The sequence below is a fragment of the Eschrichtius robustus genome, chromosome 1 (assembly GCF_028021215.1).
Source record: "Eschrichtius robustus isolate mEscRob2 chromosome 1, mEscRob2.pri, whole genome shotgun sequence".
NCBI lineage: Eukaryota > Metazoa > Chordata > Mammalia > Artiodactyla > Eschrichtiidae > Eschrichtius > Eschrichtius robustus.
In genome coordinates, this window is record NC_090824.1 from 466136 (window position 1) to 482548 (window position 16413).

The following is a 16413-nucleotide window of genomic DNA, read 5'->3' on the forward strand; positions in this document are numbered from 1 at the left end:
CTGAGCTGAACTATGCTGAGCTGGGCTGGGCTGAGCTGAACTAGGTTGAACTGGGCTGAGCTGGGGTGAACTGGGCAGAGCTGAAGTGGGTTGAAATGAGCTGAGCTGGGGTGAACTGGGGTGAACTGGATTGAGCTGGGCTGAACTGGACTGAGCTGGGCTGGGCTGAGCTGAACTGGGTTGAACTGGCCTGAGCTGGGCTGAACTGAGCTGAACTGGGCTGAACTGAGCTGACCTGGGATGAGCTGGGCTTGGTTGAGCTGAGCTGAGCTGAACTGGGCTGAGCTGAGCTGAACTGGGTTGAACTGGGCCAAACTGGGCTGAGCTGAGCTGAACTGGGTTGAACTGGGCTGAGCTGGGCTTGGTTGATTTGAGCTGAGCTGAACTGGGTTGAACTGGGCTGAGCTGGGCTTGGTTGATTTGAGCTGAGCTGAACTGGGTTGAACTGGGCTGAGCTAGGCTGAAGTGGGCTGAACTGGGCTGAGCTGAACTGGGTTGAACTGGGCTGAGCTGGGCTACACTGGGCTGAGCTGGGCTGAACTGGGTTAGGCTGGGCTGGGCTGAGCTGGGCTGAGCTGGGCTGAACTGGGTTAGGCTGGGCTGGGCTGAGCTGAGTAGGGCTACATTGGGTTGAGCTGGGCAGGACTGGCCTGGGCTGAGCTGGATTAACTGGGTGGAGTGGTCTGTGGGGTCATCCTGGCCAACTTTGCTCAGTCAGCTAAACTGAACTAAAATGAACCATGTGGACGCAGCTCAGATGAGTTGTTTTGCTTGAGATGGGATGTCAGGGGCTGAAGCGGGCCAGGCTGGATCAAGGCAGGCTGTTCTGGGCTGAGCTGACTTGAAATGAGCAGGACTCGTTAGGGGGTGCTGGGCTGTACTTGCGAGCTTGTTTGCTTTGTCTCAGCTGGTCTCAGCTGTCCTGACACAAGGTCATCTGGGCTGTGCTCAGCTGGGCTAGCCGGCAGAATAGAATAAGGTGGAAGAGCTGAGCTGGGATGCAGAGCCGGGATGGGCTGGGGTCTGGAGCTCCAAGGCCAGGGGATGTGCAGACAGGCATGGGAACCAGAGGAGCCTGAGAAGGGCTGAGGGGGACTGAGGAGGGCTCTGAGGGGTCTTTGTCCTCTCTCCATGGGGCCTGTAATCGGGCTCCCCTTGGGGGGTCAGCAGGGCAGGTAGAGCACCAGGGGGCCTGGGCTGGTCAGCCGAAGGATGGGGTGAAAGTGCAGCCATGGCAAAGCAGCTCAGGGACCTGAAGGCTGACCCACGGCTGCAGGTAGCAGGGGCCCAGTGGGTGGCAGGTGGATCCGCCCACAGCAAGCCCACAGGGACTTTGGAGTGGGGCGGGGACACAAGGTGATTCCTGGGAAGTGGGGTCCTGTGGATCGCCAGGCCCTTATGAGGTCTTTGGTTGGGAGCAGAAGGGCCAGCTTGGTGGTTCCTGGGGGTCTCCCTGATCCCCGATGGGGGTCTGAGTTAGGGTTAGGGGTGGGAAGGCAGCTTGGTGATCCTGGGGGTCTCTGTGTCCCAGGCCTGTGTTCCCAGGGCTATGGGTGGGGCAGAGGGGACAGACTGGTGGCTACTGGGGTTCTCAGGTTCCCTGATCTCCAGTGGGGGTCTATGAGTGGGGGCAGAAGAGTAGCCTGGTAACTCCTGGGGGGGGGGGTCTCTCTGGGTCCCCGGGTGCCGACAGGGGGCTATGGGCTCTGAGCCTCCACCTCAGGGAGTGGGTTAGCGCCTCCACTCAAGAGCCCCGTGTCCACCCACTTGGGGCTGAGGGCAGGAGTCCTGGCCAAGGGCAGTGACAGCCACTGCTTCTGCAGGGGCACAAGGATTCACTGGAGGGCGTCCCTAGTGGAATCAGGAGATGAGGAAAGGACCCAGGAGGAGCCATCTGTCCCCCACAGCCCACCCTCCAAAGCCAGCAGTTAGTCTGGCACATACGGGTGACAGTCCTGAGGCCAGCGTTGACCCCTGTCTTGTCCCCACAGCCTCCATCCACGGCCCATCCGTCTACCCCTTGGGCTCCTGTTGCACAAGTGCTACCAATGCCACCTCTGTGACGCTGGGCTGCCTGGTCACGGGCTACTTCCCGGGGCCAGTGACCATGACCTGGGACACAGCGTCCCTGAACAGGAGCACCCTGACCTTCCCTGCCGTCCAAAACTTGAACTCCAGCCTCTACACCACCAGCAGCCAGGTGACAGTCTCGGGCGAGTGGTCCAAGCAGAAGTTCACCTGCAGTGTGGCTCACGCTGCGTCCAACACCACCACCACCAAGGCCGTCACTGGTGAGCCAGGTCTGGGCCAGCCCGCGAGACAGCCGGAGGGGGAGGGGGAGGCCGGGCAGGAGGCACAGGGAGGAGGGGCTGGGGGCTCAGAGAGGCCAACCCCACTCCTGCTGCCTCTGCCACCAGGGTGCACCAAGAGCTTCCCCGACCCCTCTGTGAAGCTCTTTTACTCCTCCTGCGACCCCCGTGGTGACACCCATGCCACCATCCAGCTCCTGTGCCTCATCTCCGGCTATACCCCAGGCAAAATCAAGGTCACCTGGTTGGTGGACGGGCGTGAGGCCACAGACGTGTTCCCACACACCGGCCGCGAAAGGGTGGAGGGCAAACTGGCCTCCACTTACAGCGAGCTCAACATCACGCAGGGCCAGTGGGTGTCCCAAATCACCTACACCTGCCGGGTCACCTATTATGGCTTCACCTACGACAACCATGTCCGCAGGTGCACAGGTATGGTGCTCGCCCACGCCAACACCCAGCCGCTCGGGATTCAGAGAGGAGGGCAGACTCAGCCTCACTCAGTCCCCTCCCCCACACAGCCGAGTCCGAGCCCCGTGGCGTGAGCGCCTACCTGAGCCCACCCACACCCCTCGACCTGTACGTCAACAAGTCACCCAAGATCACCTGCCTGGTGGTGGACCTGGCCAGCGAAAAGGACATGACACTGACCTGGTCCACGGAGAACAAGGATCTAGTCTATCCAGACCCGCCCATCGCCAAGACTCAGTTCAACGGGACGGTCACCGTCACGTCCACCCTGCCGGTGGACGTCAGTGACTGGATTGAGGGCGAGACCTACTACTGCAAAGTGGCCCACCCACACCTGCCCAAGGAGATCCTGCGCTCCATCTCCAAGGGCCCTGGTGAGCTGCAGGCTGAGGGGAGGTGGGCGGGCCTCCCAGGTGGAGTCTGGCTGACCACACACCTGTCTGCAGGCAAGCGTATGATTCCTGAGGTCTACGTGTTCCCGCCACCCAAGGAGGAGCTCAAGACCAAGGGCGAGGTCACCCTCACCTGCCTGATCCAGAACTTCTTCCCCGCGGATATCTCCGTGCGGTGGCTGCGGAACGGCGCCCCGATGCAGGCGGACCAGCACACCAGCACGGGGCCCCACAGGGTCCGCGGCTCCAGCCCCGCCTTCTTCGTCTACAGCCACCTGGCGGTCAAGCAGGCCGACTGGCAGCAGAGGAGCACTTTCACCTGCCAGGTGGTCCACGAGGCCCTGTCCGGCTCAAGGACCCTCGAGAGATCGATGTCCATCGACCTTGGTAAATGATGCCTGACCTCCCTCCCTCCCCCCGTCCCAGGGCTCCATCCTGCTGGGGCGGGGGAGGGGGCCGGCCAGACCTTCCATCCATTGTCAATAAACACTCCAGTGCCTGCTCAGAGCCCTGGGCGTGCCCGTTCTTGGGGAGCTGTGGGGCAGGGAGCAGTGTCTTGGCACAAGGAAAGGAAGGCACGGGGCGGGGGCCGGGGCTGAGGCGCGGCTCCATCCAGCATTGCCGTCTGTGTCAGAGGCCCTCCCCGCCACCCCACTATGCACTCTATCCACTCAAAGGAGTTCTAAGAGCCAGAGAGTGGTCCTAGGGGAGGGACCACAGAGACCTCAGCCTCTCCCGGAGGTCCCGGAGGCCTCAGCCTCCACCCCTAGCCTCCTGCCAGCCCCTCTGGACACAGACAAGCCCCCAAGCTCCCAAGTCCAGCTGCACACACAGGCCCTCCAGGTAGAGAAATGGGCCAAGTCAGACCCCCGCACCGGCACCAACACGCAGGTCCCTCCACCGTCACCTCCTGGGCACAAATGGGCCAACCCTGCACAGGGGCCAGTGCGGAGCCCACTCCTCTGACCCCGGCCTTCTGACCCCCCATCCTACCTGCGTGGTCACACCAGGCCGGGGTCGGCGCCCTGTGTCCCCCATCTTGCTGCTCAGCCTCACTCCACCCTGAATCGATCCAGGGAAGCGCCCAGCCCTCGCACGCACCCTCACACTGTCATGCCCGCTGGTGCCAAGGCTCCGCACCCACCCAAGTCACACGGCACTGCCAACCGCTGGTAGCGTCTCACACACACTCACAGGTGGCCTCCCAAGGCCCGCCCTCGCTCCCAGGCCACTCCCAAACCCTTCCCCGTCATACCTGGGCCCCTGGACCCACCCGTCGCCCCACGTGGCTTCCTCCTGCAGCCAGCCCCTCCCTGTCAGCTGCACCCCACAGATGGACAGTTGGACACACAGACACACACTGACGCACATGGACACACACACAGACACATACACGGACACAGACACATGGGGACACAGACATGAACACATACAAATGAACACACACAGATACACATACTGATACACATGAACAGACACACGTGGACAGACACACTGACACACATGGACACAGATATACAAGGACGCATATGGACACAGACACTGATACACATGGACACAGACACAACAGGCACACAGACACATGGAGACACACACATGAACACATACACAGACACACACAGACACATGGACACACACATGGATACACACAGACATGGACACAGGCGCACAGAGACACATGCGTGTGGACACACACGGACACACACATGGGCACATACTGATACACATGGATGGACACTCTGGCACACACGGACATGGATATACACAGACACATATGGACACAGACACACGGGGACACAGCCATGAACACACACACATGAATACACACAGACACACGTGGACACACACATGGGCACACACGGATACATACTGACACACACAGACACACACGTGGACAGCACGCAGGCACCCACCACAGCCACACAGAAAGCAGCATATGCACAGCCCACACCCTGAACACGAGCCCAGAGCAGAGGCCGTGCTGGGGAAGGAAGGGGCCCAGCCCCAGGACAGGAGGAGCCGGAGGCCAGGGGCGGCTCTGGGCTCCCGCAGACTGGGCAAGGTCCGTGCGGCCGGACCGAGCCCTCGGGGCACCCACTGCAATGATCCAATGAGCCTAGGGGCCCTCCCGGGTCCAGAGCCCCTCCTGAGGGCTCCAGGCAGTGAGGCCAGCCTGGGCTCTTCAAGGGGCCCCCAGGCTGGCGAGAATGGAGCCAGCAGGAACGGGGCCCAGGGGGCCGGACTGGGCGGCCACAGGCCATGCAGTGGGTGGACGTGGGCTCTCCCCAGGCCGGGGGACCCCGCCTGCCACGGGGCAGGGAGCAGGGTGGGGCAGAGCTGGAGCTGAGGTGAGGGGCCCACGGGGCTGAGAGGGGCGACCGGCAGTCAGGAGAAAAGCCGGAGAAACTGGGGGAGAGAAAACGCCAGCCACCTGAGAGCGGAGGGACAGCAGAGGGCAGGGGAACGGTGCCGCCCCACACGGCCACCGGCCGGCTCGGGGGCTTCCAACCCCCCACCCTCCAGGTCCGGCTGGTGGCTCTGGGCAGTCGCAGAGGAGCCGGACGGAGGGACCGCCCAGGACCAGGGCGCCCGGCCCAGTCCCCTCTGCTCCCTAAGGGTGGCCAGGCCTGTCCTTCCCCGTCGGACCCCGAGGCCAGGGGGCTGACCGGCTGACGCCCGCAGAGCTGGCCCTGGAGGACCTGTGCGCAGAGGCGGCCGAGAGCGAGGAGCTGCAGGGGACACGGACCAGCCTCCTCACCTTCGTGGCACTCTTCCTGCTCAGCGTGAGCTACGGCGCTGCCGTCACCCTCTGCAAGGTGGGCACGGGCGCCCCATTCCAGGGCGGGGCGCCCAGAGAGAGGGAGAACCTCGGCCTGGGCACAGAGTCCCTCACGCACGCCGTCCTCCCAGGCGAAGTGGGTCCTGGCCGCCGTCCGGCAGGAGCAGCCGCAGGCTTCCCGCTACTACACGAACGTTGCACAGCCCTGCCTTTCCCCTCCTCGTGTGAGCAGCCCCGAGGCGGCCAGCTCTACCCTGGGCCGGAGGAAGGAGCAGAACAGCCCCCAAGGGGCCAGAGTCAGGGGCCCAGCGACCAGCACACGGGCGCCCAGAGGCCCCAGCTCAGCCCCAAGGTCGAAGGCAACAAGGGGGCCCACCTACCACAGCCCCACACCACCCCACTTTGGGGCAAGTCCCAGAAGAGCATCTGTTCCCTCCACAGAGAGACCTGGGCTGGGCGTGGCTGCTGACCACCCCAGGCTTCTCCCAGGCCCCTGGGCTTGGGCCCACACCGGCTCTGACTGAACAACCCCTGAAACACAGTGACAGCCTGGAGCCCATGGCCCAGCCCACGCTGGAGCCCAGAGCCAAATCTAGGACTCAGAGTCCCAACCAGCCCAATCCAGCGTCTGAGTCCAGCCCAGCCAAGCCAAGGGCTCACTCCCCAGGCTCAGTCCCGCCCTCCGTGCCCCCAGGTCCAAGGCCACTGCCCCCCATGCCCTGCTCCTGTCCCGTGCCCACCCTCCCTGCTGTCCACCCCCAGGCCCCGTTCGTGCAGAATGAGGCTGCAGAGCAGACCTTCTGGGGAGGGGCCAGGGCAGTTTTCAGGGCTGCAGGCAGGGCCCTAGGCTGTGAGGCAGGGTCCCACAGCAAAAGGCGCTTCCCAAGGGGTCCGCAGTGTGGCCAAATCAGCCCTGAAGCACCCACCCCCGTCCCCCGTGCCCTCGTCCTGACGTAGGAGATAGATGGGCTCCAGGCTGAGCAGCTGCAATCACTCTCCTGCTGACACTTCGAGATGATTGGCCAGAGACCACCTGGAAAACTGTCCCCATGTAAGCAACCTAAGCCACCCCTATGGCACATGACTTGCTCCAAGTTTCCCATGTGCTCTTCCACTCGTACCTTCCTTCTAGTAAACACTGTCTCTATTTCACAATCTTGGTCTCTTTCCTAAATTCTTTCTTCAAAGAAACAAGACAGACATCCATCTTCCAGCTGATCCACTGCCAGAATCAGGTCGACCTCTCTCTCTTTACTTTTCCTTGTAAAGTTCCTTTAAGTAAAGAATCCCATGCCACCTGAGCGTACCTTGGGGGAGGTGCCTGTGGTCCCTTGGGAGCAGGAGGTGCCCCCCCCCCGAGGACGTGGACAAGGGGCCAGAGGGAAGGGGGCAGAGGGCAGCTCTGGGCCCCGAGGACCCAAGTGTCCAGCCAGGCTCCACCTCAAGGGTCCTTCAATACCCACAGAGACCCCGGTTCAGGCTCCACCACACCTGGGCCACTGGCCTCCAGCCCAGACTCACTGCCCCTCTCCGCACAAAGGTAAAAGCAAAAATTCCACTCCCTGTGGGCAAACCCTGAGGGGCTCATTCAGTGGTCAGTGCAGGAGGCCGCAGGAACACAGCTGCACAAGCACCAGGGTGGAGGCCGGCATCAGCCTCCTGGGGCCCCAGTCACCACCCAGCCATCCACCCACTGAGCTCACGCAGACAGGCCAGTCCTCAGGCCCCATCCCGCCAGCCAGCCCGGACATCCTGATGAGCAAGCGAGAGCTGTCTGGGGCTGGCCGCCACCGTCCTCGAGAAGAAAGCTGGGAGCCGCGAAGGCAGGAGCCACAGGCACCAGGGAGAGGGCCGGCTGGCCAAGCACAGTGGTGGGCCCGGGCTGAGCCTCCTCCTGAGGGTAAAGAGCTGGAGAAGCCCACCCACAAGGGGCTCTGAAGTCCCATGGAAACGGGGCAGAGCGCGTGAGCACACGTGACACAGGGCAGGACTCCTTCATATACAAAGAGCACTCAGCAACCAATGAAAAGAAAGAAATGTGAGCAGTGGGTCCTGCACCATAAGGAAAAACCGGGTGGCTTATTGGGTGGCCAATAACAGGAAGAAAATGTTTCAATAATTGGAAAAGGTACAATAGGAGGAAACTAGGGGCAGTGAGTGACCATCTTGGCCTCTTTGAGGACCTGTGAGCAGCTAAGACCATTCTTCAGGGCCCGGTGGCCTCCTTCCCAGCATACGAGTGCCCAGACTGTGTTGACAGGAGAGTCCACTTGTGGCGAAGGCCCTTCTGAGAGCCGCCATCTGCGCTGGGAGACCAGGCATCCCACGGACTCCGACACGGACCGTGCAGCCTGCTGGGGTCGGGCACAGAAAACCCAGCACTGGGCAACTCTGAGGCTTGTCCAGAGAGCCCGAGTGTTTGGTTCAAATAGAACATGAGAGGGGCAGTAGAGCACTTCACACAAGGTCAAGGGCGCAGCCCTGCTCTGCTCTGCCCCCTCACACCGACACTCACACACTCACACCTGCACAGACCCGCACACAGTTTCAGGAAACTAGGCCCCAAGACCGGCCCCCACCTGCATGGCCCTCTCAAGCCGAGGTCCAGGGGCCTTCCTCCCCATCTCCTGAGCCAGGAGCCCCCGGGGGCAGAGCTGAGTGTCCCCTTTCTCTGACTTGCACCCCGGATCATGAGACCCACCGTGGAATCCGGAACGAGGGCAACAAGGGCTCAGCCCACGCGGGGCCCTGTAAGCTGGGCGTCGTCACACACGGACAACGTGCATCTTCCCCAAGTCGGGAAGAAAGGTGGTGAAATAGGAGATAGATGGGCCCCTGGGCTGAGAGGCTGGAGCTTGTCAAGCAGAGTAACCTGGAGCTCTGCTTTCCCTGACACTCCAAGGACAAAGTTAGTGGCAGGAGCTGAGCCCTGCTGGAGTAAAGAGATAAGACGACCATGTCTATCGCTCCTGAGGTCAGGGCAAGCTCCCCGCCTGCACATGCGCAGGAAGCCTCCTCGGGGGTCAAAAAGGGAGGGGGTGCCACCCCATAATGTGTTGTCAAACTTCCCGTTAGCCTTTGCGTTGGAATCTTTCTTGTCAAGAAGATACGCACTTGTCGGGAGGGCCCTAGGACAGGTCAGATGCGGGAGAAGAGGCGAGGTAACGGGCCAGAGGAAGACAAAGATCTGGGAGGACTGCCCTGTACAAACCATCTGGCCCCCGCTTTACTGCGCCTCATCAGGGAGGACGCCCACACCCTCTCTCTCCAGGTGAGTATGTCTGCCTTGCTCCTGTCTTAAATAAACTACTTCTCTGCGTGCTCCCCCACATGTTGTGCTCTGTCTCTAACAACAAACTTCGTAGCTCTTTTTACACTTTTTCCTCCTTGAAACACTCTTGCTTTCCAACGGGGCAAGAGCCAGGGCAACTTTGCTTCTAGCCTCCGGCCCCTGGTGGTCTAGCAGCTAGGATTCCTGGTTTTCATCCAGGATACGCGGATTCAATTCCTGGGCAGGGAACTAAGATCCCACTTCAAGGCCACTCACTGGTGTCTCTCTGAGAACAGTGGCATTCACCCCACCCAGAGGGGCTGGCACAGTGGGAGCACAGCCCAAGGGCAGGCCCGCAGAGGAGAGCAGGGGGATGGATCCCACCCAGCCAGCCGGGCTCCAGACCCAGCAACCCTGCCGCACACGCCCTCCCAGCAGCAAGACCCCACCTTCTCGGGTTCCCCTCTGCTCCTCCTCCTCTTTCTTCTGCATTAACCCACCACAGTGGGCGGAATGGTGCCCCCAGGCCCAGAAGTTATGTCCACGTCCTAAGCCCTGGAACCCGTGAAGGTGATCCTATTCAGACGAAGTGTCTTTGCATATGTGATTGAAGTTAAGGATCTTAAGATGACATTGTCCAGGTGGCCCTGAATCCAGTGAGAAGCGTCCTTACAAGGGACAGAGGAGGAGAGATCAGACTCAGGGCAGGAGGTCGTATGAGGGCAGAGGCAGAGACTGGGCGATGCCTGGGGCCACCAGAGGCTGAGGGCAGGAGGGACCCTCCCCTGGAGCTTCTGGCGGGAGCAGGGCCCTGGGACACCTGGATCTCGGGCGTCTGGCTGCAGAGTGTGAGACTGAATTTCTGTTGTTTCAAGCTCCTCAGTGTGAGGTCCTTTGTCGTGGCCCCAGGACACTCACCACCAGCCAGTAGGCCTTGGCCAAGCCGAGGCCCTTCCTCCTTCCGAAGAAGCCCAGGGAGGACTCGCCCGGTCCCGGCTCCTCCCTCCCAACTGGAGCCACGCTCGGCAAGTCCCTGACCCCCAGAGGTGCTCATTAGTCTTAACAACAGTGTCCACTCGGGCTCAGGCCCTTCCCCCAACCACTGCGACCGTCAGGTCGTGCGAGACCCCACATCTGTCCGCCTCAAGTCCAAGCTCTTCTTTCTGCCCCGCGTTCTGTGCCCGTCTGTGCCCACAGCAGGGCAGTGCTGTCTGCGTGGGGGACACCGGCCTCAGGAGAGAGCGGCCCCCCGCCCCGCACCGCCCTCCTCTGTTTCCTCCACTCCCGCCAGGCACTGCCTCAACCACTCACCCCGAGTCCCACTCCTCCAGCTCCCTCAGGGCGGCTCCAGGGGACACCGGGGCTTCAGACCCCCGGAAGGTGCAGGGCCCCAGGACCTCACGGGCCGGCAAGAGGAAGGATCCTCAGGGCCAGTCAACCATGATGCAGGCGTCTCTGGTGCTCATGAGAGCGGTGGGCAGGGGGTGGACCAGAGTCCGGCGGCCCAGGCGGAAGTGCCCCTCGTGGGCGATGCTGTGGGTGTGCCAGGGTCCGTGATAAAACGCCAGAAGTCCCTTGACCAAGCCAGGTGTGTCTGCCCACCCGGTGCCATGCCCCAGGCTCCCCTTCCTCCATCCATCTCCCCCTCCCAGCCCACCTGCCCCAACTCCCGTCCTGGGCCCACCCGTCCCCCAGGGAAACGCTGATCTCCCCCCTCCACCTGCCTGCAGCTCTCCCCCCAATGGTGTCCTTCCCGGGAGGGGACCATGGGTCCCTGTGTGTAGCTCCAGAACCTTCTGGGTGTGAAGAAATGAATGAACATGCGAAAGCAGGTGCAAACCAGGCCCCACGGCCCCTCGTGTGCCCAGGCCGGGGCCGCCTCCTGAGGGGCAGCGGGGAGGGCCAAGCAGCCGGGCAGCCGGCAGGGCCCGTGGGTGGGAGAAGCCTGGGCAGGGAGTTGGGTGGATGCAGGCGGGGGGAGGCCCTCAGCCACCCCGACCCACAGGACTCCAGGCTCCAGGCAGGGGGGCCCACACGCCCTGCCCAGCTTCAGTCCAGGGCCCCGCTGCTGCTGAGGCTGGCAGAGGAGGGGCAGCCCCTGGTCGTGGCCAGGAGGGAGAGACTCCCCACCCTCACAGCTGCCCTGTGGCCTGAAGGTCTGTGGGGCCTGCTCACTGCGGTCACTCTGGTGAGGCTGTCCCTTGGGGCTCCCGCCCCTGCCGGCCTGTGCAACCTCCCCTCCAGCCCTCACTCCATCTGCACCTCTGGGACTATTTCTACCTCAGGGACCCTAAGCCCCTGACTCTGTCTACTTCGGCCTCTGCTTCTCTGCACCTCGGCCCCCAGCCCAGCCCCGTGGGCGCCCCGTGGAGACACACCCCCCACGGCACCCGCCTGCACCCACATGGCCTCAGGCCAGAGCCAGGCTCCTGGGGGTCCCACAGCCCAGGCCACACACACCTGGTCCCGCCACAGCCAGACCACAGACCAGACATGACGTGGAGGCACGCGGCCACAACTGGCGGGACAGGAAGTGGGTGAGTGACCCCCGTGTGTGGGCCAGACACCGCCATGCAGCCCCTTCCCAGCGTCAGCCTCACTTCGCAGCGCAAACGGCCCAGAGCGGGGCAGGGGTCGGCTGAGACCACACGGCCAACAGGCGGGCCTGGACGAGGCCTGGTTCTCCCTCCCCACTCCAGTGCCTCTGGGCAGGCGGGCACGGGGACCAGCAGGGCATGGCTACATGGCCAAAAGGCGTGGGCCTCTCCCAGCCGTGTTGGACCCTCTGGCAGCCTTGAGCAGGTGGGTCCCAGAAGCTATTCAGGCCTCATCTCCTCCACAGCCAGGCCATACTACGGCCTCCTGGGACGGGAAGATGGAGAACAGGTACCAATACAGAGACAAGAGGGAGAAAGGCAGACGGCCATTGACCCAGAGGACACAGAGCAGGATGCTGTACACATGGGCTGAGCTGGGCTGGGTACAATGGGCTGAACTGGGCTGAGCTGCATTGAACTGGGTGGAGCTGGGGTGAACTAGGCTGAACTGGGCTGAACTGGGTTGAACTGGGTTGAACTGGGCTGAACTGGGCTGGGCTAGGCTGAGCTGAGCTGGGTTGAGCTGAGCTGAACTGGGCTGAGCTGAGCTGAGCTGAGCTGGGCTGAACTGGGCTGAGCTGGGCTGAGCTGGGCTGAGCTGGGTTGAGCTGAGCTGAACTGGGCTGAGCTGGGCTGAACTGGGATGAGCTGGGTTGGGCTGAGCTGAGCTGAGCTGAACTGAACTGAACTGAGCTGAGCTGAACTGGGCTGAGCTGGGCTGAACTGGGCTGAGCTGAACTGAGCTGGGCTGAACTGGGTTGAGCTGGGCTGAACTGGGCTGAACTGGGCTGGGCTGAGCTGAGCTGAGCTGAACTGGGCTGAGCTGGGCTGAACTGGGCTGAGCTGGGCTGAGCTGGGCTGAGCTGGGTTGAGCTGAGCTGAGCTGGGCTGAGCTGAGCTGAACTGGGCTGAGCTGGGCTGAACTGGGCTGAGCTGGGCTGAACGGGGCTGAACTGAGCTGAGTTGGGTTGAACTGGCCTGGGCTGAGCTGGGCTGAAATGGGTTGAGCTGGGGCTGCACTGGGTTGAGCTGGGCTGAGCTGGTCTGGGCTGAACTGGGTTGAGCTGGGCTGAGCTGAGCTGAACTGGGTTGAGCTGGGCTGAGCTGGGTTGGGCTGAGCTGAGCTGAGCTGAACTGAACTGAACTGAGCTGAGCTGAACTGGGCTGAGCTGGGCTGAACTGGGCTGAGCTGGGCTGAACTGAACTGAGCTGAACTGAGCTGGGCTGAACTGGGTTGAGCTGGGCTGAACTGGGCTGAACTGGGCTGGGCTGAGCTGAGCTGAGCTGAACTGGGTTGAGCTGGGCTGAACTGGGCTGAGCTGGGCTGAGCTGGGCTGAGCTGGGTTGAGCTGAGCTGGGCTGGGCTGAGCTGAGCTGAACTGGGCTGAGCTGGGCTGAACTGGGCTGAGCTGGGCTGAACTGGGCTGAACTGAGCTGAGTTGGGTTGAACTGGCCTGGGCTGAGCTGGGCTGAAATGGGTTGAGCTGGGGCTGCACTGGGTTGAGCTGGGCTGAGCTGGGCTGGGCTGAACTGGGTTGAGCTGGGCTGAGCTGAGCTGAACTGGGTTGAGCTGGGCTGAGCTGGGTTGAGCTGAGCTGAGCTGAGCTGGGCTGAACTGGGTTGAGCTGGGCTGAGCTGGGCTAAACTGGGTTGAGCTGGGCTGAGCTGGGCTGAACTGGGTTGAGCTGGGCTGAGCTGGGCTGAACTGGGTTGAGCTGGGCTGAGCTGGGCTGAACTGGGTTGAGCTGGGCTGAGCTGGGCTAAACTGGGTTGAGCTGGGCTGAGCTGGGCTGAACTGGGTTGAGCTGGGCTGAGCTGGGTTGAGCTGGGTTGAGCTGAACTGAGCTGGGCTGAACTGGGTTGAGCTGGGTTGAGCTGGGTTGAGCTGGGCTGAACTGGGCTGAGCTGGGTTGAGCTGGGCTGAACTGGGTTGAGCTGGGCTGAGCTGGGCTGAACTGGGTTGAGCTGGGCTGAGCTGGGCTGAACTGGGTTGAGCTGGGCTGAGCTGGGCTAAACTGGGTTGAGCTGGGTTGAGCTGAGCTGAACTGGGTTGAGCTGAGCTGAGCTGAGCTGGGCTGAGCTGGGTTGAGCTGAGCTGGGCTGAGCTGGGCTGAGCTGGGCTGAGCTGGGCTGAGCTGAACTGAGCTGCGCTGAGCTGGGTTGAGCTGGGTTGAGCTGAGCTGAACTGGGTTGAGCTGAGCTGAGCTGAACTGGGTTGAGCTGAGCTGAGCTGAGCTGGGCTGAGCTGGGCTGAGCTTAGCTGAGCTGAACTGAGCTGGGTTGAACTGGATTGAGCTGGGCTGAGTTGGGCTGAACTGGGTTGGGCTGAGTTGGGCTGAACTGTGTTGAGCTGAGCTGAGCTGAGCTGAGCTGAACTGGGCTGAGCTGGGCTGAGCTGAGCTGAGCTGAACTGAGGTGGGTTGAACTGGATTGAGCTGGGCTGAGCTGGGCTGAACTGGGTTGAGCTGGGCTGAACTGGGTTGAGTTGAGCTGAGCTGGGCTGAGCTGAGCTGGGCTGAGCTGAGCTGGGTTGAACTGGATTGAGCTGGGCTGAGCTGGGCTGAACTGGGTTGAGCTGGGCTGAACTGGGTTGAGCTGAGCTGAACTGGGCTGAATTGGCCTGAGCTGGGCTGGGCTTAGCTGTGCTGAAATGGGCTGAACTGGCCTGAGCTGGGCTGAGCTGAGCTGAACTGGGTTGAGGGGAGCTGGGCTGAGCTGGGCTGAGCTGGGCTGAGCTGAGCTGAGCTGAACTGAGCTGGGTTGAACTGGATTGAGCTGGGCTGAGCTGGGCTGAACTGGGTTGAGCTGAGCTGAACTGGGCTGAATTGGCCTGAGCTGGGCTGGGCTTAGCTGTGCTGAAATGGGCTGAACTGGCCTGAACTGGGTTGAGCTGGGCTGAGCTGAGCTGAGCTGGGCTGAGCTGGGCTGAGCTGGGTTGAGCTGAGCTGAGCTGGGCTGAACTGGCCTGAGCTGGGCTGAACTGGATTGAGCTGGGCTGGGCTGAGCTGAGTTGAGCTGGGCTGAGCTGAGCTGAGCTGGGCTGAGCTGGATTGAGCTGAGCTGAGCTGAGCTGGGCTGAACTGGGTTGAGCTGAGCTGGGCTGAGCTGAGCTGAACTGGGTTGAGCTGAGCTGGGCTGAGCTGAGCTGAGCTGAGCTGAGCTGGGCTGAGCTGAACTGAGCTGAGCTGAGCTGGGCTGAGCTGAACTGAGCTGAGCTGAGCTGAACTGGGTTGAGCTGAGCTGGGCTGAGCTGAGCTGAGCTGAGCTGAGCTGGGCTGAGCTGAACTGAGCTGAGCTGAGCTGGGCTGAGCTGAACTGAGCTGAGCTGAGCTGAGCTGGGCTGAGCTGGGCTGAGCTGGGCTGAACTGGGCTGAACTGGCCTGAGGTGGATGGGCTGAGCTGGGCTGAACTGGGCTGAGCTAGGCTGGTCTGAGGCGGGCTGGGCTGAACTGGGTTGAGATGGTTTGAACTGAGTTGAGCTGGGCCGAGCTCAGCTGAACTAGGCTGAGCTGGGTTGACATGAGCTGAGCTGGGCTGGGCTGGGCTGAGCTGGGCTGAGCTAGGCTGGTCTGAGCTGGGCTGGGCTGAACTGGGTTGAGATGGTTTGAACTGAGTTGAGCTGGGCCGAGCTCGGCTGAACTAGGCTGAGCTGGGTTGACATGAGCTGAGCTGGGCTGAGCTGGGCTGAGCTGGGCTGGGCTGGGCTGAACTGGGGTGGACTGGGCTGAACTGGGTTGAGTTGAGCTGAGCTGGGCTGAGCTGAGCTGGGCTGAGCTGGGCTGAGCTGAGCTGAGCTGAACTGAGGTGGGTTGAACTGGATTGAGCTGGGCTGAGCTGGGCTGAACTGGGTTGAGCTGGGCTGAACTGGGTTGAGTTGAGCTGAGCTGGGCTGAGCTGAGCTGGGCTGAGCTGAGCTGGGTTGAACTGGGTTGAGATGGTTTGAACTGAGTTGAGCTGGGCCGAGCTCGGCTGAACTAGGCTGAGCTGGGTTGACATGAGCTGAGCTGGGCTGAGCTGGGCTGAGCTGGGCTGAGCTGGGCTGAGCTGGGCTGGGCTGGGCTGGGCTGGGCTGAACTGGGGTGGACTGGGCTAGTGCCTGAGGTGAACAGGAGACAGTGGGTTGAGCATGGATCACACCCAGAGCCCTGGTTTCCAGCCAGACAGCCCCCCATGTTTCTTGGGGGCACACAAGGGCCGTGCAGCCTCAGGGTGCAACTGTGATGTTCCCCGCTCCCGTCACCGGTTGACCGGAAGGGAACTGTGAAAGGACCAGGGCAGACCATGCCCTCTGTAGCCCAGCTGTCCAGGGGGCAGCCCAGAAGGACTGATTTGGAACTGGGCCTCCAGCCTCAAGATACCCACAGTCCATGGGAGTCAGCTGCTAGTTTAGGAGGATGGGGGGGGCGGCTTTGTAGGGGGAGGTAGTTGGACTGGGACTTTTACCCAGGAAGTGGGAGGGGGGACATAGAAGTCTCAGGCCCCCTCTGCTCCCCAACTTGAGCCCCAGGACAGACAAACTGGCCCCCATGCAGACTCAGCTTCAAGCCCAGGCTGCTCTGGCTTTTCTCTGCCCTCTCCCTGGGCCCATTTCTCA

The 16413-nt window shown here is 62.2% G+C and overlaps 1 gene segment (V, D, J or C); it reads left to right on the forward strand.

Annotated features, from left to right (window-relative positions):
* The first annotated feature begins 1231 nt into the window (after nucleotides 1-1231).
* Nucleotides 1232-7889, forward strand: LOC137774261 (immunoglobulin heavy constant epsilon-like). The segment is given in 9 exon segments: nucleotides 1232-1301; nucleotides 1992-2291; nucleotides 2418-2741; nucleotides 2831-3154; nucleotides 3227-3559; nucleotides 5855-5988; nucleotides 6083-6247; nucleotides 6714-6801; nucleotides 7492-7889. Coding segments are annotated over 9 exon segments (2136 nt in total).
* Nucleotides 7890-16413: the final 8524 nt, after the last annotated feature.